The sequence below is a fragment of the Fusarium vanettenii genome (assembly GCF_000151355.1).
Source record: "Fusarium vanettenii 77-13-4 chromosome 9 genomic scaffold NECHAsca_6_chr9_2_0, whole genome shotgun sequence".
NCBI classification, from domain to species: Eukaryota; Fungi; Ascomycota; class Sordariomycetes; order Hypocreales; family Nectriaceae; genus Fusarium; species Fusarium vanettenii.
In genome coordinates this window covers 2,163,250-2,179,945 of record NW_003315877.1, presented here as the reverse complement: position 1 = coordinate 2,179,945, position 16,696 = coordinate 2,163,250, and the positions used below count along the sequence as shown (strand labels likewise).

Genomic DNA, 16,696 nt, shown 5'->3' with positions numbered 1-16,696 from the left:
GAACGGGTACGCCGGTCGTCAGGCTAACGGCGAGCTAACAGTAACCTTCTTTGAGAGTTACAGCGCGAGATCTGGTCCAATTGACACGCAAGGGTGGGGGCCATACGTGGATGGCGGTTTAATACTGAGGTGTAATTTATCATTACATGCTCAATCACCCATTTAAGTCAAGAAGTAGGCCGTTCGTGAACGATCTTTTGGATCTTGTTGAACATTCAAGCTTTATTTCCACGTCGTGCTTCGCCTTGTTATGGACAGTTGAAACCAAGTCAATGCACTCTTTTTGCCGTAAAGCAATAAACAGTGAATTCTTGAACCGTCTCTTCAGTAAAAAGAAGAACGTGACGGATGTTCTCCTGCCGACACAGTTGTTGCTGACTGTTACATAGCCGGCCCCCGAATATAAAATCCACCTCACGGGTGCGCAACTGGCCTTCAGCTACCTACCCTGTACCTAACCCTTAGGAGCTGGGGTTTTTCCAACTTGACATAAAACATGACTTCTGAGGATCACAAAGTGAGATATTTGTCAGAGATCTTATTCGGTAAGTTTATACAAGGCCGCTTCCATGCTTGAATGGGTTAGGATAATGACTAGACCGATAATAACTCATTGTCAAAATAAACCATCACCAACCCTTCATGCACGCTCTTGGCAAATGTCTTGAGCTCAGCGTGGCATGGGCACTCATTATCGTAGTACGCCATGTCGTCTGAGTTGTCAAAGCGAGAGACAGCCGCCACGGTGAATCCTTGGGCACGTTGGTCAGGCTTGGGTCTGCCGACAGTCACAAGTCGAACATAGGGCTTTCCATCCTGTGTATTATTCGTTAAGCCTCATTCATGGAAAGGATGACGATTAACAAGACCGACCTTGATGACCTTCGGAGGCATGCTGTTGTAGATGTTTAACACCTTTTGCTGATCCTCCTGACGAGGGATCTTGAACAAAGTAACTCGGAAAATTGGCTGGCTCATGTTGAGGCTTGATATGAAATGGAGAGTTGATTTAGTCATCCAAATGATCTGGGACGAGGAATAAGTAGAAAACGGCATATTTATCTATGTATGGGCTTTCGGGTTAAGAAGAGCTGCGGAAAGCAATCATCATGTCGGAAATGCTCCGCGCCAGATCTTTTCGGCCGAGGCCATCCGAAAATGGCGGTAACTTTCCGAAAGACCAATTAGATTGCGTATCTCCTTGCTTACGCGAGGGCTACTAGAGCATATTAACCTCTACTATTAAAGCACTATCTAAGCCTCTCTAGAATTTAAATAATAATTTATAAATCTTTAACCTATATTTTAGTAATTCTAAGAAGAATTTAATTATAATTAGTCTAGATCCTCGCTCGGTATAGGATAATAGTCCCCGCGTAAGCAAGGAGATACGCGACGAGAGGGAAAGACTAGACCACCTCTAATAAGTTATCCCCTTGGATAAGGTGAAACTTTGCCCCTGTTTCTTTTAGTCTATACACTTTCTCCGGTGATTCAGCCCACGCTGTAGCCTTCGCAATTGGACTCCTAGCTGTTTCTGTGCGACCCGCTCGCTGTGTCTATCGCCACATCCAACGTTCCCGTGTCGTCTTGCCCTGGGGTATTGATTTTCGCTTGATTTGGCGTTTTGGATTCTGCTGAAGCCAGAGGGGGCTCACGACGACTTGATACAAGACCACTGGGTGGGGGATATGCATCAAGGTCGCCGCCGCACTGTAGATATAGCCTGCGAAAGTCCTCCTGAAGGTTAGAGCAGTATGTTTTATCTGCGTCGGTTGAAACGACAGACAACATCCTTTTCTCAATGATCGAGAGAGTCTCTTCAGTGAAGCTGTTGCGGTTTTGATGGAGGCGCAGTTGCTCAAGGCACTACAGATAGTTAGCATAGATCATAGATGTCCAAGATGAGAGTGACCAACCTCCATGGCCTCACGGTTAGGAGGCGTAACACTGCCACTAGGTGGTTGAGATATCCATTGGATCTCAAGTAGATGAACAAGTTCGCGTCCGCCCAGAAACCAGGCGACAAACTCCAAGAAGACGTATCCGAGGGACCAGAGGTCGTATGTTTGTGATGACGTATCCCCTTGAGAGTTATGTCTCAGGCGCCAATAGCGGGGAGAGACATCACCAAGATTGATTTTGGCTCTATTTGTGGAAGGTATGCCGTAGCTACTCAGGACCATAACCCCCCTGGGATCATGATTTGATCTAACACAATGGATCTGTTGGGGCAGATGTCCCCGTGGTACCCTCGTTGCGTGTGGACGGTGCCCATGGCTCCCGCAAGCCCCGCAAGTTGTCGTATGAGCCATCGCATCTCTTCCAGATCATGAGGCGGTCGCTCTGGGTGTCAATCCTTCCAAAACTGTAAGAGGTTACACTCTGCGTAAGGGAAGAGGAAATGGTACCTCCCGTTGTAGCTGATTGAGGCAAGGAGGGTAACGAGGTGCTGATATCTAGTAACGTTCAGCGTCCGTAACTGATCGAGTTCCATACTAAACGTGTCCTTATCTCCGTGTTCCATAGATAGTGTTTTGAGGGCGAAGAACGTGTCGTCTAGGCCCATCTAAGGAGAAGGGTCAGCCATGTTTCTCTTGTACGTTGGTCATGACCTACCTCCTGCAGCGGCTCCCACAGTCCTTGACTGTCGGGGTCAATGGTAATGCGATGCACTTCTGAAACTTCCCCATCGTTGTCCCCGGCAATTTCCAGAACAGGATATGTGCTATCATATGCCCAAGGGATGATCGCTCGTCTATCCAAGTCGTAATGATTCGGAGACCCATCAGGTGCAAGCCGTAAGGATGGGACAGCAAACCCCCACTGCTGGGAGTCAAAGAGGCTCCTCTCTGAAGGCAACTAACCCTGGAAACATCTCAGAGCTTCTTCCTCTCGGAAGAAGTCGGTACCGTCGAAGCGAAGTGGCAAGTCTTTATCAAGCAGCCCTTCCTCGATGAACACTAAGATTTGGTCACTCTTCCCTAGCAAGATCAGAAGCGCATAGATCTTAATCAACCCTCGGCCTGAAAGACTTGGGTCCACCTCCTCTGGTAGAACGATGATGTCAATAGACTCTTGGGCGTGTGAATCAAGACTTTCGAGGACTCTTTCTCTTGTCATGATGCGTTTGAGGAGCCCGTCCGGCCAGAATGGGTCTCCACTGGCACTTAGTCTTTGACATCGATGCAAGACGGATAGCAGATCTGCAGAGAACCCAGTTTCTGCGTCTTGCATGGTAGTGTCTAGGGATGTGTGTGTCCCAGAGCTTTCCTGATCAACGTCTTTTAGGTCGCTGGGTTGGGGAGGAGCTAGCTTCCAACTGACTAGGTCCATGTATTCCTTGACCTTGAATGCTGGGCCCTTCCGCTCTCCAAGATCTATAGCGATCTGCAAAGAATTGGAAAGCTCGCACAAGTTCTGGATGTTGAGGCCCAGTCGGTCCAATGCATTCCTGGTCGGTGTTAGCCTGATATACTTAGTTGTGAGGGCAAGACGCACTCCGCCGATCTAGCTCTGGGCTCCAGAAAAAATAGATATTTAGCCACGGCGATGCTGGATCGTATACGATCGAGGTCGCCCCTCACGATAACCGCCTCCTTCTCGCGCAGCTTTTGCAGAGCTCCTGATTCAACATCCAAATCACTTCCCCAAACACAAAGCTGAACCAACCAGTCGTCTATGCGAATCTCGTCCTCCAGGGACCAGCGGTGGTGGTCAGGGTCACCGAGGAGGTGCTGGAGCTCCTCCACTGTCGTCTCGTAGAGGTCTTCGAGATCAAGGATCGGAGAAGTCTGACCTTGAAGGACTCCCTTTCCAGACATTTTCGGCTGGAAGAGGACAATTTATCCACCTATACAATTAACGACCAAGATGAAGGGCAAGGGCAGGATGACGGACACTTGCTCCTCCATGTTCAGTCGCAACGTAGAGATCAGGCTCTGGGACATGCCGCGTGTTGATGCCCTAAAAATCGTGCGGGGTAGCATCTGACAGGTACATGGGCTTGAACATGCCTACAAGTTTCACTAACAGAGCAGTTAACAACAATACAGTAGGGTGCTGCTGAAGCCTTAATAGTGAGCTTGAAGTGTTGAAAGTGGCATGGCCGGCAGCAATGCTCCACATCGTCATTGATCTCGTTTGGGAGCGTCCAGTAGAGATTATCCGGTTCAGGAACCTCGTGGGAAACCGATTAGTGAGCTCTGGGTGGTGTCAATCGAGATCAAGATGGTATTGTCTGTTAGTGAAAGAGGGCTGCATGATAGCAGGCTGCCAGTTTTGTGTACAGTACCTTGCGGAAACCGTGTGGCCTGATACCTGTATGCCGCCGCTGCGGCTGAATTTCTTGGGCCTCGTGTCGGCTACCTTCATTTTTTATGCTGATGCCGAGAGAACTCAAGTGCTTTCCCAGCAGTCGTACATCCCTAACTGGAGCATCCAACCTTCAAACCCACTTGACCCCCGTTCTACAGAGATACCGATCGCTTCAATGGCAGAAATTTTGTCTATTGTCAGCGCGGCTGCCGGGCTGCTCAGCTTCGCCGTGGCAACACTCCCAAAGCTTGACCAATTTCGTCGCGACTTCAACGGCACCGATCTGCGGAAGGAGTGGTACCGAACACAAATGGATTCCGTTCACATGAAGCTCGAAATATGGAGAGAACTTTGGTGTAGCCAGACCTACACACTCCAAGACTATGAGTACTTCTGGGGGACACAGGGCTACGAGAGTATGAGGACCAAGATTCGACTAATCGAAGCCGAGTTGATTGCCATTGGAAAACTCTTGGAGCGCAAGGTAGACTGGGCTTTGGAAGTTGAAATGGATATCAAGTGGAGCGAAACGAGAAATCGCCTGAAGACGAATGAAGCGACTCAGATGGTAGAGACCCATGCCAGTCTTCGAAAGCGATTCACCTTTGCCCTCTTTCGGGGTGCAGAGCTGGAGGAGAGAATCAAGAGGCTTCAGGACAAGGTCAAAGATCTCGAGTCCTTCTCCCAAGAGAGATTTCACGCTATTCAACTTTCTCTCCCCCAAGGTGAGACGCTCAAAGACACGACGCTGCATCGCCTCCTCGCCCGAAGAGATTGGATGGATGAACAGGAAATAACCCTCAAATACTTGTACAGCCTGTCCACTGAGCATGCTGACATGGGCTGGTCTTTGGTTCTTGCGGTTCCCGGTGAAGATATGTCACTAGATGACGACGCTGGGCTCTGGACCACTTTTGACATCCAAAGATGCCCCGGATCAAGAAGGGACTTGGGTCTTGCGTCCTTCTATTCTACTGGCCGGAGGGCAGCTTGCTTGTGGTTTCTTGAAGACCTCCGCCGCAGAAGAAGCCCGAGAGACCCTCTGAGGAGAGATCCATACCTTAGCAGTCGTTTTGCTGAGCCACGTCGCCGCGACGATGAGCTGAGAGTTGCACTATCCGAGGCAGCTATTGGAATCGTCAACTGGACCATGCTTCTCTGGGGCACTCCATGGACTGACGGCGTCTGCACCTGCGGGTTGCGATTTGTTACGGCGACACTATCTAATGGCTCAACACAAATGGCTGTCACCTTTCAACGCAGGATGCGTTGTGACAAGGACCAGTTCGGGCATACGGGGACCATCAGAGCTCGCAAGGCGCTGTTACTTGGTATTTCCCTGGCTGAATTTGCCCTGACACAACCCATCAAAGTCAAGATGGGGGAGAACGGAGAGCCTCTGTTCTGCACCGGGGGCAACTGGGGTCCGGAGAAGGATCTTCTCGACGATGTAGCGGCACGAGCCGGTCGCCCGTACCGCGAGGCTGTCTGGTACTGTTTTAAGTATGACCGAGACCTAATAAATAATCGCGATTTCCGGCCTCATCACTTTCTCTTGTTCCAAGAGCACGTTGTCAAGCAGTAAGTAGCTCTCTTCCTGCTCATCATTTTCCACTTTGCTAATACTCCAACAGGCTGGACAAACATCTAAAGGGTGTATATAAGCGGATGTCTCTGATGGGCCGCAGACAGCCATGAGAAGGAGTGCTCAAGTTTATTAGGAAGAATTCGATATAGAATTGATTCCATTGCCAGTCGCTTAGACTTGAATCATAGTCTGATCTTGAAGCTGACTTATTCGTTGTCCTCAGCATCTATAACAAAAGCTCTAGACCCCCAGGACTTGTCATATAGCCCACCTAATCCTAGATATTACCACTTGTACATATCTCGGTTTACTCCTGGTCTCCTGGACTATACCACCTTCTTGGACTCGCGCGTCTCCCGAATCATGACAGGCTCCTCCACTTTTCCTCCATCAAACGGCATCTTTCCAACCTCTACAAAGCCCATCTTTTCATACAAGCCCTTGCCCGCAGGACTGGCCTCAAGCACCGCGGCAACACCCTCCTCCTCGCTGCGGTCGAGACCCCATTGAACCAGCTTTCGACCAATGCCCCTTCTCTGATGATTTGGGGACACGCTGATAAAGGCAAGGCGCCATCTCTCATCAGGGTAGAATCGCTCCGCGTTACGGGTCTCGGCCATGATTTCTTTGGCGTGGCTGGCCGAGACACCTTCAGGTGATTGGCCAAGAGCAAAGCTGTAAATCCACTGCAATAATAGTCCAAGCCTGATGAGTTCTGAAGCCACAATCTTCAGTCGGCTGTTTTCTTTCCTGATTTAAGAAGTGCATAAGAACTTACTCTTGTTCAGAGTATCACCTTGCCAACTTCGTGCAGTCTCGCTTGAACCGTGACGATGCCAAACAGCAAACCCAACAGCATCAGCAATATCGCTACTCGAGCCATCACAAGCAACCATGACAACAGCGCCAGGTGATGAATATTCGCTGTGAAGAAGAAGTTGCCAAACTTGTCGATATTGGTCAGGTCGCTCTCGACGGCCAGGGACGACGCATGAAAAGATGGGATCGTCGATCCATATCTCACATGCGAGATCAATGAGTTGATCAATTTCCTGGACGGAATTGACCCTGATGAGTTTAAGAGAGCTCATTGCGAAGAATCGTGAGATGGACGGTTGAATTCCAAGGCCTGTCTTGTTTATTATCTCCTATTATCTCGAGATACCTTTTGTTATATATTTCTCCTGATCGTCAGTGCCCATACCGAGTCTCAGGGAACACGCGTTGAACCTCCCGAATGCGAACGAATGCGAACGATTATGGAAAAATCACGGCAAGCAGTTCATCCGTCTCGCATCTTTTGATTGATCAGGGGCTTACATCTTCGTTATGTGTGGAGTCATTCTACGGGCTCCGCGGATTCTTGGCAGACAAGGAACGAGCCACAACCTCATTTGGCCAAAAGTCGGCATCCTCGGGTTCCGTCTTACTCCTCCTTGGCTGTCTGGTGACGTAGTTACTTATAGGAAGAGAGCCGCTTACACTAGGGTGGGACTGAGACATGTCACCATTCTTAGGGAATCTTGTCAAGATACTACCCCACAACAGGCATTTATTGAAATAATCAAGAACAGTCGATATCCCAACATCCACGTTACCCGTTAAACGATCCCTCAGACGCAGACTCGGCGCCACTATCCAAACCAAGCCCCGTATACGCCTCCACCAGTTTGCTTAGCCTCTGCTTCTCTGGATCATCGGCAATGCTGATGATGTTGATGGGAAAGACGGATTGAACCTGAGTCGCCACAAGCTGCTTCCTCTCCTCCTCATGCTCGATATGGGCAAAGTCCTTCAAAAGGTGCGCAGAGCTAGGGTCCATGCTATCCCGCAACACCATGAAGATGGCCTCGGCGATGTAATAACATCGACTCTGGTCACGGAGACCTTTGGCGCACAGCACCACAGTGGAAAGGACAGCGTCGTGGTCCTCGCGGTCGGTAACGGCCAACGTCTTTAGGGCAGTGAAGCCCAGGAAGAGAAGATATATGACCATCATGGTGTCCCAGTGCTCAAAGCCGTGTCTTACGTAGTAAAGACGAATGATGGAATCCATGCATGTCCTTGATGAAGTAACGATATCTTCTGGAGACGGCATGTTTTCAACAAAGGGCACAGTGCCCACCAAAGGCTCAAACAAGTTTATCATGAGATTATAGAGATGCATGCTATAGAGGTGATTAGTTGAGAACGCTTAGCTGATCCAAAAGACATACTGAAGCTTTAGCTGCGTTGGAAGGACAATCTGACCAGGCGACAGAGCAGCCGGTAGGTATTGCATCCATCCCAAAAGCCTAGCACGATAGTTCAGAGCTTCAGCGAGGCTCACGGGACCTTGAGCCTTTCCGGGGCCAAAAGTACGGTTTCCGATCTCGTTCATGATGGTGCGAAATTCAGCCATTGCCCGAAAGACTGAGCTGTGCTGAATGGGTACCGGCGACTGTGCTTGAGGATACAAGACGAATATCTCTCCTAGATCGACCGGTAACTGAAAAACCGGGGGGTTTGGGATTAACGGCTCAAGGTAGAAATGAAACCGCTGCACACTGTTTCAAGAGTTAGCCGCGTCACGGCCAAGAAGAGACACTTACGCCTGCCATGAGAACAGACTCCAGGCCGTCATGGCATACACCGTCCGCTGCCTCAAACTCCGTGATTCAAATGTACCGGAAAAGAGTCCCATATCAACGCCCATGGCAATCGACTGAGCCAAGTAGGATGCCCCGACTTTGTCTATGCCGTCCATGTTGCATGCGACACATATCACACCACCAGCTTGGAGCGTCGTGATGCGTTTTCTCGAGTCTCTCTCGAGTTCCCAAAGCCGTTTAGCTTCAGTCATGAACTGGTAGCCAAGAGTCTGCGGCTTCCAAAAGGAGGAGCGGTCAAGTAGTCCGTGTTGACCATGCTATGAGCAAAAGTATAAGTTTACAGGACCTCACTAGCTCAGATGTGCGATGCTTACACATGCAGTTGCAAGAACTGCATTGACCAGGAGAGAAGAGCAGTATCTCTCCCGGCCTGACACCAAGTCGTCAAGGAAACTGTCAAGGTGGAAGAAGCAGCTGTAGGGAAACTCCCACTTGAAGTATGTCTTGAGCAAACTTTGGACAATCTAGTCAGAGGAAGTCACATTTGTCCACCGGGAGGCTTTTACATGATCGAGGCGAGGCTCCACCAGAGTTGCGGCATGGTATGGAGTGTCATAAACTCTCAAACGGCCAAGAGAAGAATCACTCGGTTGTGGACTCGACGTGTGGGCGATGGTCCGACGGTGTAGAAGCGAGTCGATATACGGATTCCCTGGTATATAGAGATGCCTTGGCATACCTCGCACAAATGGGAACGTGTATCTAATGTACTCTTGGGGGTTTAGCGCGCATTGGAGCAGCAAATCACCGTCGTGTACGAGTCTCACTAGAGCGCCGACATCCTGCCCAGTTCTAAGACGCTGCAGGACAGAGCTGAGGGTGTTTTCGTCTCTTGTGCGTAGAATTTGAACGAGCTCCTCGTGGAGGCTTAGTTCGTTGAGTCTGCGTTTATTCGCCTCGGTTCGCGTTTCTCCGACGTTTGTTGTATTGTACTCGCACTCGGCGTTGACATGTTCGCATCGGTGACACTGAGGACGAGTTCCGCTGCACTATGGAACAGGCATCATATGTTAGGAACCAACATTGACCTGAACACTTGACGTAGAGAGATCATACCCTGACTTTCACCTTTCGACACAGCTTGCACGCTTCCGCGACCACGACGCGTTTCTTGGGCAGCCTTGAATTAGGCTTCCTCCCACCAGGATTACCTTCTCCTCCATCTCCATCTGGCCAAGGCCGCAAAGGGCGTAGCGAAGGCACAGGTTGCGATGTCTGCATACCGATTCGAAACAAGAGTTGATGTCAAGGGAGAGTGCGGAGAATTGAGGCTGAGAGATGGCGGCGATTGACGGAGTCTTGTCCGACAAGAATTCTGTGGTTTCATTGGATAGATGTGAATTGACTTAAATATGCTTCTATGCAGTAGCCACAGATGTGGTTGGAGTAGCTTGGCTGTCTTGCATGCGCAGGAAGTACCTTGCCGCTAACATATCCACAGTGATTGATTCCAAGACATGGAAGACGAATTATTTTGCATGTACCCGAATTCATTCCTTTACCGTTTAATTCATTTTTTTGGTATTTGTCTATTAGAGCGGTCATGAAGCCGTTCGATAGTGTACATAGGTATCTTCCAGAATAGATATACTATTGCGTCATAACCGCCAAAGGAGCGTCAATACCCTGTACCTATCATTCCACCACATGGGGATCACCAACAAGTAAATCTGCGGTTGCATGTCAAGATTGCCAGCACCTTCGGCGTGCTTATTCAGAGAATCTGCCCACAACGTGATAGACCGCCAACTTGATCATATCAGTCGGTGAAAATTCACCTAGGTCACGTCCTGACTTGGATGGAATGACGGAGAACTAAATCTGCTATCCCGTGCCTGGATCATCGGGTCACGCTAAACTGATCAAGGTTAGATGGTCCGGCTTGCATCATCCCACAAGCGGGTCTCTGTGGATTTGTCAACGAATGCGGCGACGGGCCGATATCGATATCTAGCCATGCCGAGGCAAGTGGCTCGTATAAGAGAAGTGTTGGCCCCGAGTGAACTCTGGCGGGTAAGTTAAACTTGAAAAAATATAGGCCTACACTGTCACCATGTCTCTACCGACCACTTTCAAGGCTGCCACCGTGGCTGGCAAGGGAGAAAATCACATCACATCAGAACGATCCCTGTCACCGCTCAAGTCGGGCGAGGTCGCCATCAAGATCACAGCGACCGCAATTAACCCCGTCGATTGGAAGATCCGCGACTATGGAGTCTTTATCCAAGAATGGCCCACCGTTCTAGGCTCCGATGCCGCTGGCGAGGTTGTCGCCCTTGGCCCAGATACATCCCGCGTGTCGGTCGGCGATCGCGTGTTTTTCCAGGGAATCATTGGCAACATTGAGTCGACCACGTTTCAGCAATATTGCAAGATGCCAGAGGCTTTGTTGGCCAAGACCCCAAGCAATATTTCGGATGAGCAGGCTGCTGGTATTCAGTTGACCACTATCGCTGCTGTTACCGCTTTTTACGATAAAACTGGCCGAGGACTGCCAGCGCCGTGGGATGAGGGTGGTGATTCTGTCGGCAAGGGCAAGGCTATTGTCATTCTCGGCGGCAGCTCTTCAGTTGGACAATATGCCGTTCAACTTGCCCGTCTATCAGGCTTTGAGCGTATCGTTACAAACGCCAGTTCCGCACACCACGAATACCTTAAAACTCTGGGCGCCCACGCAGTTCTGGACCGCACAAACACCTCCCTGGAAGACTATGTCAGCACCATCGGAGACTATCCACTAGAATTCGTCTTTGATACAATCGGCGCCCGAGTTACGCAAAAGCTAGGAGTCAAGATTATCCAGTCCCTCAAGGTCGAGGGCAGCAGGGTCGCCACTGTTAGCCAGGCAGACAGCGAAGCAAAGGAACTAGGCGAGACGAAGGAGCCCAAGGTTGTCGTGCAAGGTGTCGTGGGCTTTGGCAGCGCTCCGCACTTGAGATATCTGAGTGAGCCTCTTGCTGAGCACCTTGGTGGAGAAGAGGGATGGATTTCAAAGGGCCTGTTTACTCCGAACCGTGTGACGGTTGTTCCTGGTGGACTGGATAATATTGAGGAGGCGCTTGCAAAGAACAAGCGGGGTGTTTCTGGCGAAAAGGTCGTTATTCGACCATGGGACGAATAGTCTGGATAGATTAGAAGTAATAGATATAGACTCCCAATGGCACTTGATGAAGAGAAGCCTAAAAGCTGTTTATTTGTAGCGGGTTCGTCTTGACTTCCTCATTTGAGCTATGATTCTCAAACAAGAGACTAGTTTTCTCATTGCCAGACGCAAAGTCCGCAAGCAGAAGCCAAGTTGTCTTGAATAAGCCAAAGAGCTTCCAATGTCCAATTTGCTCTCTTTAAGTATCAGATAGAACTCAATAACTCACCAAGAGGTTTGTACAGGTATGTCTCGTAGCCTCTCTAGCAGACATGCTGGTTCTCAGAGTACGATTTACAATCACACTTGCCGCTGAGTCCCTATCAAGATGATCAGCTTTGTTGTTCATCCCACACAATTTAGGAACCCTATGGGTCGAAACATCCCCAGGGCTAAATCATATCTTGGCTTGCCAGCAGTTTCCTCTTACCCCGCCTTGAAGGAAGGCATCACGAACCTCCACCCGAAGAGGCGTTCCTTGGCGAACTGACAAGCACCCTTTGTGGAACGAGAGGCAGACTTAGCGCTTCGGTTCGAGTTAGTGGTGTCATGGCCGGGCTTTAAAAGCCTCCCGAGACCGAATGCGAAAACCAATAGAAACTCGATATCCCCGCGCATTCCGCGGCGAGACAACAAAAGCCATGATCTGATGGTTGGCTTCTCCGCCACATGCATGGGTTTAGAAGGTGATATAATGCCTGAATGGTCTCTGGGGCCCCAGAGTGGAATCCTTCAAGTGGAGTTGATCGTCGATACAAGGAAGCTGTGAAATCGAAAACTCAAGATGCCCTTTTCTCGAAATGGATTGCTCGTTATCGGCGCTGGGGGCATGGGCCTTGCCATCGCTCGTCGCCTAGGTGCAGGACGTCGTGTCTTTCTCGCCGACTACTCCAAAGACACATTGGAGTCTGCTGCAAACAGTCTACGAGATACTGGTCACGATGTTGAAACTCAAATAGTCGATGTGTCTAGCTTCGAGTCAGTTACAAAGCTGGCCAAACATGCGACCTCAACCAGCACTCTCAACACTGTCGTCAACACAGCCGGTATCTCTCCCTCCATGGGAACTGCTCGACAGATCTTCGAGGTCGATCTGCTTGGAACTGCCAATGTCATCGACGCTTTCCTCGACACTATGCCTGCTGGCTCCTCACTGACAACTGTCGCAAGCATTGCTAGCGCGTTGTACGGAGGCGTGATCACACCAGAGTTGGAACAGCATCTCGCCACAGCCCCGAAAGATAAGCTTCTGCAGCACGCCAACATTGACTTTGATGGAAATCCAGGCGTCGCGTACGGAATCTCAAAGAGGGGAAATATTGTTCGAGTCCAAGCCGCTGTCAAAAAGGCCGGAACAAAGGGGATCAGGATCAACAGCATCAGCCCGGGTGTCATCACAACAGCGATGATCCGCTCAGAGTTGGAATCTGAATCTGGAGAGAATGTTCGGCAGATGGTAAAGGCGACACCTATCCCGAGGGCTGGGTCTGCGGATGAGATTGCGAGCATTGTCGCCTTTGTGTCTGGCCCGGAGGCTTCCTTTGTCAATGGGGCGGACTTTATGATTGATGGTGGCTTTGTTGCTTCGACCCGATTTAATGGTCCGGCTGGGGCATCAGAGGCTACTTAGCCGGTTTCTTTGACTCGAGGTAGTAAGACTATGGGTTGCTAAGTATTTGGAAAGCAAGGAATGTCAATAATAGTAAACAAGTATTCTAGAAAGCTCCTTTGTCTTTGCTGCCACGGGACGTGATGCTGAATGAAGGCGAGTTCTTTGTGTCATGAATAATACTTGCCAAGGATAAACCAACAGTGAACAAATGGTTGTTCGCGGACAGTGAACATAGGCTCACGCTTTGTTTGAACTTCACACCGAAGCCAAAGAAGGACCAGTGAGGATGAGACAACCAGACTCTTCAGGGAATCAGATCATAATGGCGAATGCGACGTCACTGAGACAAAGAGGAAACTTACACGGATCACAAAGAAATAGAGATCCAATAGGTATATAAATCCTCCTCCATCTATCACCTCCGTTAAATTTTGCAATCCAATATCTCACAATTTGACTTAAAACAATATTACACATTTCACAATCACAAACATCAACACCAACATCATCAACATGGACAACACTCAGCCGCCCCGTTCCGGTCCGAGTATCATTCCCGCTGACTTTGACGTTGAGGAGTACCTCAAGAACGTTGAAATCGCCACCGTCGAAGTGGTCAAGGTTGGAACGCCATACGTTGTCGATTACAGCGTTATGGGCGGCAGAAAGTTGGAGAAGCGTGACGTTCCCAAGAGTTCAAAGTAGAGTGTTGGTGCACTCTGTCTACCTAGATGGCATGCTACTGTCGAGTCCATATTTGGAGGACGGACGGAAATCTTTTTAGTTACTATCGTCTTCCAGACGATGGGGACTTGACAGAGATGATCTAGATAAATAAAAACACAACTTTGTGCTGAACTAGCAAGTACGCCTTACATCCTTCTCCCGTGCTATGACTGGGTTTATTATGACCAGTACTTCGGACGTTGAAACATAGGTTCGATCTTCGGGCTCAGTTAACCCATCGAGGGCCGGGCTGCAGCTATAATAAAAAACAGATTTTCAACACATCGTAACATCATGGCCCGATGTTAACACAGTGGCCTTGAAACATAGGTTCAAATTGACCAAGATTATCACTAAAGGGGCAGAGACTAAGCCCACATGGAAAAGCTACCTACTGATTAGCGTTCATTGGTAGTAAACCCTGCTTTGATAGATTAAAGAACAGTCCACTCTATATACGAGACACGCCCGCTATCTTGTTCCAACTCATGATAATGTAACTTCTCACGTGACTACCCGAACGGCCAACCTCTCCTAACTCACAGTTGTTGAAAAATTGCAAAACCGCGGAGAAAGGTCAATCGACAATTCATGAAGAAGATCTGAGCTACATAAAGTACTTAGCGCCAGTCAATTCAACATCATGTATTGTAGCAGGGACAGTGTGGCTGGGACACTCCAGTAGTCTCATGCACTAAACAAGTACAAGACTTTCTTCCTCAACGTCATCAAACATACTAGGAAAGATGGAACACACTCCAATTCGTCGATACTTGTTAGCTTTTCCTGGCTCTCGTCGCAAAATCAAACTGCGAGTGCCACGCGAGCCACTCCTTCTCTCAGCAAGACCAACTTTCAGAGCTACGAGCCAAAACTCTGCCAGCTCCTCATCGGAGTATTCTAAAGGCTGTGTGTCTGCAAAAAGCCGTTGTCCACCATCGGAACTGTGTGCCCGGACGTAAAGCCATGAGTCACCATCCGACTGGTGTCTGGATAGCTCAACTGGCACCACCGCCCCAATAATCGTGATTGCTGCGTATTCGCATTCCCCGTACGGATCATCACCAGCCAGCCTGTATTCTATGTCCGTGATTCTCAACCCAAGTCTTTCCACATCCCCTAGGATAATGACCCTACCCTCTATCGAGAGCCATGACCACGACGGTAGGCGTGTGTCGCTTGACCGCGTGTGCGTCGGGTTGCAGATTCCTATACGGGGATACCCAGAGGTGTCTCTGTAATCAGAATACCATAGCAAGTGAAGCGGCAGTGTCTTCTCCCACATCCCGCAGACATATTGCCCCAGCAGCACTCCTTCGCCGCTGCCAATCTCCTTTGCGATGGAAGACAATGCAGGCAACCTGTCAGTGTGATATGTAATGTCTCTTGCGCTGTATTGAGCAACAATATAACACCACAGCGTGATTCTGTCGCTTTCGCTGCCCCGGTTGATACAGTGTCGGTATTTCGTCTTGACGCTTTCTCCTGCTTCCAACTTGGCGTAACGAATCCTTTGATCTTGCAACTGTCCGCACTCGCATTCAATGCATGTTCCACATTCCCAAACAAGCTCGTGTGCCGTAAAGTAGATGGTGCGCTTGGCCAGCATTCTCTCTTGAAAGACCCAGGCTCGAGAGAGGAGTGGGATGTCATCGGATTCCCAGAAATGCTCGGCATTTTTCCAAACCTCATGCTCCACTCGCGTTTTGGAAAGATCTTGAACGAGGGCTCTGATAGAGTTCCCTTCCGGTGTCTTGAATTCGACGCGATACCCTGTTTGTCGAGGGGCGTAGAGTCCTCCATTGCCGTCTTTTGCATACGCCGCACCTATGACAAGATAGGCTTCCCCGTACACATACGCCATCTTGGTACATTCCCTGTCCCAATCTCCTTTATCTCCTTGAATTATACACAGTGAGTCAATCCAAATGTACTTGAGGCCCAGCTTATTGGTCAGATCGACTGCGTCTTGAAATGTTTTGGTGAGTTTGGAGAGACTCAAGACGCTTGATAATCGTTCCTTGAGGTTGGTCTCGTTCAAAACTGGAATCTTTTGTGCCTCCTGTCGCGAGCCCCAGCAATGGCTCAGTGCGGTGTATCTTTGCTCGCTGTTTGTTGTGTCTCTGAGGATAAGGCCTAAGCTGCCATCCATGTTGACGATCTCCAGCAATCGGCTGGGTTTCTGATTCCCCTCTCTTTGACCGCCTGTGGATCGGTTAAATCTCGAGGCGTTGCAGATGTCGTGGCTATCACAAGTATCGAGATGAGATGTGATGAACTCGATACACTCTTGACTTCTTGGATTTACCGGAAGATGCTGCAGAACCCCACCGCTGGAATAGCCTGGGTTTAAGATCATAGTTGGGTCACCTTGAGCGTCTAGAGTCCAATGCTTTGAGAAGAGTTCCGCGGATAGCGTCAACAGTTTGCAGCGCGCACAGCCACTCTCTCCAGAGGCTTTGAGCACACTGAGAGGGCCCTCTACGTCGTAGTCGGCACCCAGCCCGCAAGCTAAACATTCCCCTTTTTCTCGCGATGCGGGCCTATCTTGAGCCATTCTTGATATGCGGGTGTTTGTCGACAAGAAAGCGTTGGTATGAGCTGAGGGGGTAGAGACGCACAGCTGTGCGTTTCAACAAGAAGAAGGAGAGGCGTTTTTT

General features: G+C 49.6%; 8 protein-coding genes across 8 annotated transcripts; 3 read left to right on the top strand and 5 right to left on the bottom strand.

Moving 5' to 3' along the window:
- Positions 1 to 594: 594 nt before the first annotated feature.
- Positions 595 to 978, bottom strand: NECHADRAFT_85209 (uncharacterized protein; the record flags this gene model as incomplete). Its single annotated transcript, XM_003050217.1, has 2 exons — positions 595 to 816; positions 874 to 978. 2 exons carry the CDS (start codon positions 976 to 978, stop codon positions 595 to 597), a joined length of 327 nt encoding a protein of 108 aa, XP_003050263.1.
- A 549-nt stretch (positions 979 to 1,527) lies between these two features.
- NECHADRAFT_85208 (uncharacterized protein) lies at positions 1,528 to 3,824 on the bottom strand (the record flags this gene model as incomplete). The annotated part of the gene is made up of 7 exons (XM_003050216.1): positions 1,528 to 1,869; positions 1,920 to 2,148; positions 2,219 to 2,368; positions 2,412 to 2,569; positions 2,620 to 2,852; positions 2,913 to 3,454; positions 3,502 to 3,824. 7 exons carry the CDS (start codon positions 3,822 to 3,824, stop codon positions 1,528 to 1,530), a joined length of 1,977 nt encoding a protein of 658 aa, XP_003050262.1.
- Positions 3,825 to 4,117: 293 nt separating this feature from the next.
- NECHADRAFT_85207 (uncharacterized protein) lies at positions 4,118 to 6,015 on the top strand (the record flags this gene model as incomplete). The annotated part of the gene is made up of 3 exons (XM_003050617.1): positions 4,118 to 4,198; positions 4,292 to 5,898; positions 5,952 to 6,015. The coding sequence occupies 3 exons, from the start codon at positions 4,118 to 4,120 to the stop codon at positions 6,013 to 6,015; spliced, it is 1,752 nt and encodes a 583-aa protein (XP_003050663.1).
- A 216-nt stretch (positions 6,016 to 6,231) lies between these two features.
- Positions 6,232 to 6,996, bottom strand: NECHADRAFT_96466 (uncharacterized protein; the record flags this gene model as incomplete). Its single annotated transcript, XM_003050215.1, has 2 exons — positions 6,232 to 6,650; positions 6,684 to 6,996. 2 exons carry the CDS (start codon positions 6,994 to 6,996, stop codon positions 6,232 to 6,234), a joined length of 732 nt encoding a protein of 243 aa, XP_003050261.1.
- A 503-nt stretch (positions 6,997 to 7,499) lies between these two features.
- NECHADRAFT_85205 (uncharacterized protein) lies at positions 7,500 to 9,777 on the bottom strand (the record flags this gene model as incomplete). The annotated part of the gene is made up of 7 exons (XM_003050214.1): positions 7,500 to 8,073; positions 8,122 to 8,451; positions 8,497 to 8,813; positions 8,871 to 9,020; positions 9,063 to 9,208; positions 9,305 to 9,545; positions 9,613 to 9,777. 7 exons carry the CDS (start codon positions 9,775 to 9,777, stop codon positions 7,500 to 7,502), a joined length of 1,923 nt encoding a protein of 640 aa, XP_003050260.1.
- An 832-nt stretch (positions 9,778 to 10,609) lies between these two features.
- NECHADRAFT_48581 (uncharacterized protein) lies at positions 10,610 to 11,677 on the top strand (the record flags this gene model as incomplete). Its single annotated transcript, XM_003050616.1, has 1 exon — positions 10,610 to 11,677. The coding sequence occupies one exon, from the start codon at positions 10,610 to 10,612 to the stop codon at positions 11,675 to 11,677; it is 1,068 nt and encodes a 355-aa protein (XP_003050662.1).
- Positions 11,678 to 12,482: 805 nt separating this feature from the next.
- On the top strand, positions 12,483 to 13,328 carry NECHADRAFT_85203 (uncharacterized protein; the record flags this gene model as incomplete). The annotated part of the gene is made up of 1 exon (XM_003050615.1): positions 12,483 to 13,328. The coding sequence occupies one exon, from the start codon at positions 12,483 to 12,485 to the stop codon at positions 13,326 to 13,328; it is 846 nt and encodes a 281-aa protein (XP_003050661.1).
- Positions 13,329 to 14,262: 934 nt separating this feature from the next.
- Positions 14,263 to 16,593, bottom strand: NECHADRAFT_85202 (uncharacterized protein; the record flags this gene model as incomplete). The annotated part of the gene is made up of 3 exons (XM_003050213.1): positions 14,263 to 14,292; positions 14,580 to 14,638; positions 14,775 to 16,593. The coding sequence occupies 3 exons, from the start codon at positions 16,591 to 16,593 to the stop codon at positions 14,263 to 14,265; spliced, it is 1,908 nt and encodes a 635-aa protein (XP_003050259.1).
- Positions 16,594 to 16,696: the final 103 nt, after the last annotated feature.